Source organism: Microtus oregoni, unplaced genomic scaffold (assembly GCF_018167655.1).
Source record: "Microtus oregoni isolate MIOR12 unplaced genomic scaffold, Mior012 000001F_ref0000356, whole genome shotgun sequence".
NCBI classification, from domain to species: domain Eukaryota; kingdom Metazoa; phylum Chordata; class Mammalia; order Rodentia; family Cricetidae; genus Microtus; species Microtus oregoni.
Genome location: NW_024543060.1, coordinates 12,104,978 through 12,114,299, shown reverse-complemented (window position 1 = coordinate 12,114,299; position 9,322 = coordinate 12,104,978). Strand labels below are relative to the sequence as shown.

At 43.4% G+C, this 9,322-nt stretch overlaps 1 protein-coding gene across 1 annotated transcript; it reads left to right on the top strand.

The window, feature by feature from the left end:
• Positions 1–4,250: 4,250 nt before the first annotated feature.
• Positions 4,251–5,626, top strand: LOC121461982 (cyclin-dependent kinase 4-like). The gene has a single exon (XM_041673382.1). It carries the CDS (start codon positions 4,438–4,440, stop codon positions 5,347–5,349), a length of 912 nt encoding a protein of 303 aa, XP_041529316.1. The 5' UTR covers positions 4,251–4,437; the 3' UTR covers positions 5,350–5,626.
• Positions 5,627–9,322: the final 3,696 nt, after the last annotated feature.

Below are 9,322 nucleotides of genomic sequence, written 5' to 3'. Positions count from 1 at the left end.
AAGACCTATGGGAAATCCTGAGCCCACTAAGCAGTATTGAAAGAGCAGGGTTGAAAATCTGGGCACGGAAGGAGGACTTTTAGAGAAGCGTGGTGGGCCTCTGGTGTCAGGATGGAATCGGGGTACAGAGAGGGGAGGTGATATGTCCAGAAAAGATGGCTGAGCAGTCTTTTGGCTGTGTGGCTGATCTTCTAAGAAGGCAGATGTGATACTGTCAACACTGGTTGGGAATGACATTGATTTGGGCACCCAAGCAGGCCAGTAAGGTCAGGACACGTAGTCAGAAGATTGTAATTCTTCAAGTGTGGTGACCTATGCTAATAACCTCAGCACTCAAGGAGGCTGAGGCAGGAGGACTGTGAGTTTGAGCCAGCCTGGGACAGGCTAGATTATACGACAGTGGTTCCACAGAAGCTCACAATTGGCACGGGACCCAGGATCTCAGGAAGGATCAGGAGATAGGAAAAAGCTCAGAGCTGGGCCAAGAGAAGGGCTGGGACTTCCGCTAGGCAGTACAAGGCAAATAAATGGCCATGATTTCTCCTTTGTTTCCTAAGACCTCATGGTTCACAGAGGATACCTCCAGGATCACTGATGAAGCAGACGGACTTCAAGCACTCCTTCTCCTTCCAACCTGGGCAAGCTCTGCTTTCACGCCCAGATCTCTATGGGTGGACTGGACCTGAACATTCCCTTACTAGAATGAAGTTTCAAAGTCAATGCTGGAAGACTTGGCCTACTACAAATAAAACAGGATTTTGATTGGCAGTCTGAAAAAAAAAAAACGAACAGCCCACAGGTCCATCAACAAGGGAAGAATTGAACAGACTGTGGTTAGCCAAAGTGTGAACCATGTTAGACATGACCAGCAAGAACTCTGCACAGAAATCAACCAGCACAGGGGTGTGCATGCCTCTCTTGTTAGGGACCTGGGGCAAGATTCAGGGTAATGCATCTGACACCACATTTAGAACAGACAAAGTGAAGCCTGTGTTATTTTTGAGTATGTTGATATAAGAGGTAAAATAAGAAGACTGCACACACCAGACCAGATTGGTTTTTTGGGGCACTACAATTTAAAAAAGGGTAGATGATTACTACATTTTATTTTCTAGTGTGGGGGTGGCTGGGGATACTTCTGCAATGGGTAAGTGATTATAAGACAGTATCTTTCTTGTAATGCTTTTTTTTTTTAAATTTGAAAATAGCTAGATTCATCAAAAGTTGCAAAGTAGCCCAGAGACTTTTTTCTCCCAGTGGCAGCTCTTTTGTAATGACAGAGTGGGGATTGGCACCAGCGAGAGAGCTCACTAGCTTCAGGGACACGTTTAGCTATTCAGTGTTATCACGTGTGGAGATTTATGTAGCTGTTACCATCACACGTTCAGGAGACACACTGGCGTCATCCCCACTTCAGATCCCTGTCCCATCTGCTCTGTTTCTGGCAACCAGTAGCCTCTTTTCCATCTCTATGACTGTATCATTTCTAAAATGATACAGGAATGGAGTCATAGCATGTATGACTCATCGTATGTATGGAATCATAGTATGTATCCTCTTTTAAGTAGGTTTTGATTTCATTCAGCATGGTTTCTTTGCAAACCTTTCCAGCTGTTGCATGCATCAATACTCCATTTCTTTCTGCATCTGGTGGTAGCTCATGCTAGGCATGCATCATTGTTTGTTTAAGCATTTGCCCCACGAGGGACACATAGGTTATTTCCATTTGTGGAAGTTTGGTTATTACAAATAATGCAGATTGGAATACTTGTGTGCACATTTTAATGTGCACATAATTCTTCATTTCTCTGATACAGATGCCCAAGAACGAGACTGCTGGTTTATAAGATAATTGTGTGCTTTGCTAGTTTTAATGGTGTTTTTAGCGATTCTTTGACAAGTTCAAGAGTGCATGTAATATATTCTGGTCACACTCTTTTTCACTTACACACTCCTATCAACTTGCTGCCCTATTTCTATGGTACCCATCCCAATTTCTTTTTGTTTTGTTTATGGTTTATCGTTGTGACTCACCAGTTTAACTGGAGCTGCTTTTGTGGGCATGGGTGTGAACCTTTCTCCTATGAGCATGAATAGCTCACCAGTGGCTACTTCTTCACCTAAGCCCTTGACTGCCATTAGCTCCCAGGGGAGAGTGAAGCCCCATGAGCCCATCCCCATCCATGACCAAATGTTCACAGTTCAGTCTTGTGCAGGCAACTGCTAATGTTGTGGCTTCATGAGTGCAATGCCAACAAGACAGCATTTCACAGCCTACCTCCTGTCCACTGCCATCATTCAGTTCTAACATTCTCTCGCCCTCTTTCTTCTGTGATGTTCCTTTGGAGGGGGCGATATTGGTGTTCGGTTTAATGCTAAGACTCAAATGTCAATTGTTCTCAGCACCATAAACAGCCACCAGTACCTGCACTAAGTACCATTGCTGAAAAGGGAAGTTTGATCCAGGCTGAGCACAGCACTAGACTATAATAAGCATAAATATTTAAGAGACAGTTTGACAACATGACCTACAAAGCAGTATAGGTCACCCCTAGTGCCTGTGAATTTCCCAGCCATGAGCCTTTGGCCAAGTCCACAATATGGGACAGACATAGCTTCTTCCAAACGAGTGGGTTTCAGATCCAATCGTAAGTCAGTTGGTTACCCTCATGGTAGTTATGGTACTATGGCACCAGGGAGGTCTTCTTGCCTGCTAAGTTGATAGTGGAGACCATTGCTGCCTTTCTTCCTCGGCTGTCTGCACAGCAAGTCCTGGGCTAAAGCCTCCTTGATCATGGTAGATGATCTTTTTGATGTGTTTTTAGGTCCAGTCGGCAAGTGTTTAACTGAGAATTTTTGCATCTGTGTTCATAAGGGAAATTGGCATGTAACTCTTTCTTTGTTAGTTCTTCATATGGTCTCATAAAAAATCAGGCAAGGTTCCTCTGTTTCTGTTTTGTGGAGTAATTTGAAGAGTATTGGGGTTAACTTTTCTTTGAAAGCCTGGTAGGATTCTGTGCTAAAACCAACTAACTTCCTCAGCTTTTACTGGTTAGGAGACTTTTAATTACTGCTTTTAACTAACTAGGAGTTATAGGTCTGTTTAAATTGCTTCTAATCTTGACTTAACTTTGGCAGGTGATGTATATGGAGAAAAGTATCCATTTCTTTTAGAGCTAATCTTGTGGAGTTCAGGTTTTTAAAGTGTGTTTGATTCTCTGGATTTCCACTCTTCATCCTTAATTTTGTTAATTTAGATCTTCTCTCTCTACCTTTTAGTTATTTAGCTAAGATTTTCTCAATTTATCAATTTTCTCAAAGAACCAACTCTTTGTTTTATTGATTTTTTGCATTATTTTGTTTCTATTTTATTGATTTAGCCATGAGTTTGATTATTTCCTGCTATCTACTCCTTTTGGATATTATTTCTTCTTTTTGTTTGAGAGCTTTCAGGTGTGCTGTTAAGGTACTAGTAAGAGATCTCTCTGATATTTTTATATAGGCACTTAGGGCTATGAAATTGCCTCTTTGAACAGCCTTCATCATGTCCCATAAGTTTGGGGATGTTGTATTTTCATTTTCATTTAATTTCAAAAAGGTTTTAATTTCTTTCCTAATTTCTGTCTTAACTCCTCTTTTACTCAGTAGCTAGTTGTTTGATTTCCATGACTTTGTAAGCTTTTTGTTGTTGTTAATAGCTAGCTTTAATCTTTGGTGATCAGATAGAATGTTATTTCAATATTCTTGGGTCTGTTGAGACTTGTTTTGTGTCTGAGTATGTGGCCAATTTTGAAAAAATTTATAAGGTGCTGAGAAGAAGGTACACTCTTTTATATTCAGGTGAAATATTCTGTAAATATTTGTTATGTCCATTTGGTTTATGATGTCAGTTAGCTCCAGCACTAATACTACTACCTCCTTCTTCCTCCTTCTTTCTCTTTCTCCTTTCTTCTTCTTCTTCTTCTTCTTCTTCTTCTTCTTCTTCTTCTTCCTCTTCTTCCTCTTCTTCCTCTTCTTCCTCTTCCTCTTCTTCTTCTTCTTCCTCCTCCTCCCCCTCCTCCTCCATTTTCCCAAGCACTTTTGTTTTTGTCTGGATCACCTGTTTATTGGTGAGAGTGGAGTATTGAATTCACCCATTATCAGTGTGTGAGGGGTGATAAGTGATTGAAGCTGTAGTAGTGTTTCCATTATGAACTTGGATACACTTGTGTTTGGTGCATAGATGTTAAGAATTGCAATATCTGCTGGTCACATGGTGAGGGTGGGGGTGAGGGGGCCTCTCTAGCTCGCGGCCTGTGTCTATGGTCTGGTCCGTAGCGTCCAGCTGCGCGGGACCGATCCCCGGTGTATGGCGCCGCAGGAACCGGCTCCCGGGCCCAGATAAAGGGCCACCTCCCCAGCTCTCGGCCGGGCGTAAGGAGATCCCCTGCTCCTAGAATGGCAACCTCTCGGTATGAACCAGTGGCTGAAATCGGTGTCGGCGCCTATGGGACGGTGTACAAAGCCCGAGATCCCCACAGTGGCCACTTTGTGGCCCTCAAGAGTGTGAGAGTTCCTAACGGAGGAGGAGCTGGAGGGGGCCTTCCCATTAGCACAATTCGTGAGGTGGCCTTACTGAGGAGGTTGGAGGCCTTTGAACATCCCAATGTTGTAAGGCTAATGGATGTCTGTGCTACTTCCCGAACTGACCGAGACATCAAGGTTACCCTAGTGTTTGAGCATATAGACCAGGACCTAAGGACATACCTGGACAAAGCCCCACCACCAGGCTTGCCAGTTGAGACCATCAAGGATCTGATGTGGCAGTTTCTAAGCGGCCTAGATTTTCTGCATGCAAATTGCATTGTTCATCGAGACCTGAAACCGGAGAACATCCTGGTGACAAGCAATGGGACCGTCAAGCTGGCTGACTTTGGCTTAGCCCGAATCTACAACTACCAGATGGCCCTCACCCCTGTGGTTGTCACGCTCTGGTACTGCGCCCCTGAAGTCCTCCTGCAGTCCACCTACGCCACACCTGTGGACATGTGGAGCGTTGGCTGTATCTTCGCGGAGATGTTCCGTCGAAAGCCTCTCTTCTGTGGAAACTCCGAAGCCGACCAGTTGGGCAAAATTTTTGATCTCATTGGATTGCCTCCAGAAGACGACTGGCCTCGAGAGGTCTCTCTGCCCCGAGGAGCCTTTTCCCCGAGAGGGCCTCGGCCAGTGCAGTCGGTGGTGCCGGAGATGGAGGAATCCGGAGCACAGCTGCTGTTGGAGATGCTGACTTTTAACCCACATAAGCGGATCTCTGCCTTTCGTGCCCTGCAGCACTCTTACCTACACAAGGAAGAAAGTGACCCAGAGTGAGAAGAGTGGCTGGGCTGCCTTTCGTCTCTGGACACGGAGCATGAGACTCTCAACCTCTGCCTTCCTCTAGGACTGTGGAGACTCCTCCAGTTTTTTTACAGAGAATATTTTAAGCCTTAAATGACATTCCCTTCCCCACTTCTCCTTAGGAGGCTTACCCTCTTGCCCCCCCCCCCATTCTCTACACTAAGGGGTGGGTGTATCTGTCTTCTCCCCTCCCTGATTTATATTGGGATCTTTTTTATACAGCAAAACGAGACAAAGAAATATGGTCTTTTTTTTCTTAAAAAAAAAAAAGAATTGCAATATCCTCTTGGTGTATTTTTCCTTTGATGGGTATGTAGTGTCCTTCCCCATCTCTTCTGATTGGTTTTGGTTTGAAGTCTATTTTGTCAGATATTAAAATGGCTATACCAGTTTGCTTGGAATATAATTTTCCATCCTTTTATCCTGAGGTGATGGCTGTTATTGATGTTAAACTGTTTCTTAGATGCAACAGAAGGATGGATCCTTTTTTTGAATCCATTTTATTATTTCAATTTTTTTATTGATTGATTAATTGAAAAATTGTTGAAAGTTATTATTGAGCAGTATTTGTTAATTCCTATTTTTGATATTATTGTGATGTGGTGTTTTTCCTCTACTCCTTCAATTTACTGATCAGGTATTATTTAGTCCTTTGGGTTTCTTGGGTGTGGTTAGTCTCTTCAGGTTGAAGTTTTCCTTCTAGAGACTTCTGTAGGGCTGGATTTGTAGATACATGCTGATTGAGTTTGGTTTTATTGTGGAATGTTTTTCTTTCTTCATCTATTGTGATTGAGTGTTTTTCTGGGTATAGTAGCCTGAGTCAGCATCTGTGTTCTCTCTGAGTTATAGACTATTCATGCAGGCCCTTCTGGCTTTTAGAGTCTCCATTGAAAAGCCAAGTGTTAGTCCAATAGGTCTGTCTTTATATGTTACTTGGTTGTGCTGGCTGGTTTTGTGTGTCATCTTAACATAAACTAGAGTCATCAGAGAGGAAGGAGCCTCAGTTGAGGAAATGCCTCCATAAAATCCAGCTGTAATGCATTTTCTCAATTAGTGATCAATGGGGAAGAGCCCAGTCCATTGTGGGTGGGGCCATCCCTGGGTTGATGGTCCTGGGCTCTATAAAGAAAGCAGGCTGAGCAAACCAGAGCAAGCAAGCCAGTAAGCAGCATTTCTCCATGGCCTTTGCATCAGCTCCTGCCTCCAGGTTCCTGCCCTGATTGAGGTCCTGTCTTGACTTCCTTCAGTGATGAACAGCAATGTGGAAATGTAAGCTGAATAAACCCTTTCCTCCCCAACTTGCTTTTTGGGCAGGGTGTTTTGTCACAGCAATAGAAACTCTGACTGAGACATTCGTCTTTTCCCCTTGAAGACTTTAATATTCCTTCTTCCTTCTATACATTTAGTATTTTGGTATTATGTGTTGTCGGGATTTTTTGTTGTTGTTGTTCTAGTCTATTTGGTGTTCCATATGCTTCTTGTATCTTGATAGGCATCTCCTTTTTTAGGTTAGGGAAACAGTCTTCCATGATTTTGTTGAAAATATTTTCTGTGCCTTTCACCTGGGTTTCTTGATTTGATCTTTTCATCATGTGCCAGATTTCCTGGATGTTTCATGCCTTGGTTTATTTTAGATTTAACATTCTCTTTGACCAAGGTATCCATTTCTTTTACCTTGTCTTTAATCCCTGAAATTCTCTTTTCTATCTCTTGTATTCTGTTAGTGAGGTTTGCGTCTGAGTTTCCTATTTGAGTTCCAAAATTTTCTATTTCCAGTTTTCCCTCAGTTTGGGTTTTCCTTACTGATTCTTTTTCCACTTACAATGTCTGAAGTGTTTCCTAATTTCATTCCACTGCTTGTTTTCATAGATTTCTTTAATTGATTTATTCAGTCCCTGCTTAAGTATCTCTAACATATCCATAAAGGCTGTTTTGAAGTCCTTGCCTTGTGCTTCAGCCATATTACATTTCACAGGGTCTACTGTGGTAGGGTTGCTGGGTTTTAGTGGAGATGTACTGTCCTGGCTGTTATTGACTTTATATTTATGCAGGTAGTCTGCTACAGAGACTTGGGGATTGGATTTGGAGGGGGGGAGGGAGAATCTAATCTGGTTTTTTTGTTTTGTTTTTTGTGTTTTTTTTTTTTTTTTTTTTGGCAAGGTCTCTCTGTGTAGCTCTAGCTTGCCTGGAGCTCACTGTGTAGACCAGGCTGGCTTTGAACTCACAGAGATCCACCTGTCTCTGGCTTCAGAGAGGTTTGTAAGTGAGACCAGGTTTCCACACCAATGTTTGTCTTGCCCCAATTGATCTATAAAATTTTAAATTAAAAGGGCCGTACAGGAGAGAGACCATTTTCTATTTGACTGTGGAAAGGTAATGGGTTTGAAGTTGAAGTTTGTCATCCACTAGAGAGATTCAGCTTTAGAAAAGTACTCTCGTGCTCAGACATCATATCTGCTTTGTCAACAGGCTCCTCTTTCAAAAATCCACGTGGTTCTCTTCACTGCCAAAGAAGCATGGAGTGAGCAAAGGTGGAAAGAGAATCCACTGACCCTTCCCCAGCATCCACGTGAGTGTGAGATGTCTTCCCCGTGAGCCCTCTGTGTCCTTTCACCGGCTGAGCCCTCTGTGTCCTTTCACCGGCTAGGTAGAGCTATGGGTGCTAACATCAGCCAAAGTCATTTCATCTCTTATGATTTTTTTCATATATAAAAGCAGAGTTGAACTGAAATATTTCATATTGGGCTCTCATCTCTCTCATAATATAACTGTATCAGAACTCAGACAAAATGGAGATGGAAGTATTAATATCCATGAAGAATAAAACCAATAGAATTACGTTATATTTGAAAGAACTAACTTTTGTATTTTAAAGCAAACAAGCTCTTTCTCCAGCAGGAGAAGCCACTGGCTCTTCTGTCACAAGCGAATGACTAAAGCAGGAGGAATTTATGACTTTGCAAAGCTGTTCCTGATGGGAAGAGAGTGATTGGCCTGTAATTGCTGTGTCAGGTGTTGGTTCAGGTTTGTGGCCAGCATTGAAAGATGCCAAGGCAGACAGTTACTCCAACCCAATTCAGAGATTCACAAGCAGGCTCCAAGACCAAAAAGCGTAGACGGGGACACAACAGAAGACTGCTTTCCACAAGCAGGAATTACCCATTTCTAAAGGGAGATACCGTGTGTAATGAGTTACACCTACGGCTGGAGATTAATGGAAAAGGTTCATGACTCATATGGGAGGAAACAGCACCAGCGCTAGAACTGTCACGATCAGGATGATTGGAATGAGGCCCCTGAGACTCAGCAGGATGTTTGGCGTGGGAGGGGTGAGCTGGGGGGGTGGTGGTAGGTATACCCTGGTCCTTTCTGTTATGTATATTTTTAACCCTTTCTAGAGTTACTGTGTAGGCAGCCAAGCACTGGTACGGGCTCCTGGAGTTCAGTCAAAGAGAGAGAGGAGAGATTATGTAAGTAAGGGAGATCAAGATCAAGATGGGGAGACCCACAGACACAGCTGACCTGAGCTCGTGGGAGCTCATGGGCTCTGGACTGACAGCTGGGGAGCTGGTGTGGGACCAAACTAGGCCTTCTGCATGTGGGTGGCAGTTGTTGATCTGTTTGTGGGGCCTCTGGTGGTGGCACCAGGATTTATCCCTGGTGCATGAACAGGCTTTTGGGAGCCCATTTTCTGTGGTGGGATGCCTTGCTCAGCCTTGATGCAGCAGGGAGGGGCTTGGTCTTGCCTCAACTTGATGTGCCCAGCTTTGTTGACTCCGATGGGTGCCATTACCTTCTCTGAGGAGTGGATGGTAGGGGTGGGGTGGGAAATGAAATAAGAGGATGGGAGGGAGGAGGCACTGTGGTTGGTCTGTAAAATTAAAAAAAAAATCTTTCAAAACAACAACAAAGTTACTGTGTAGGAATGCCACTTCTCAAACTAGTA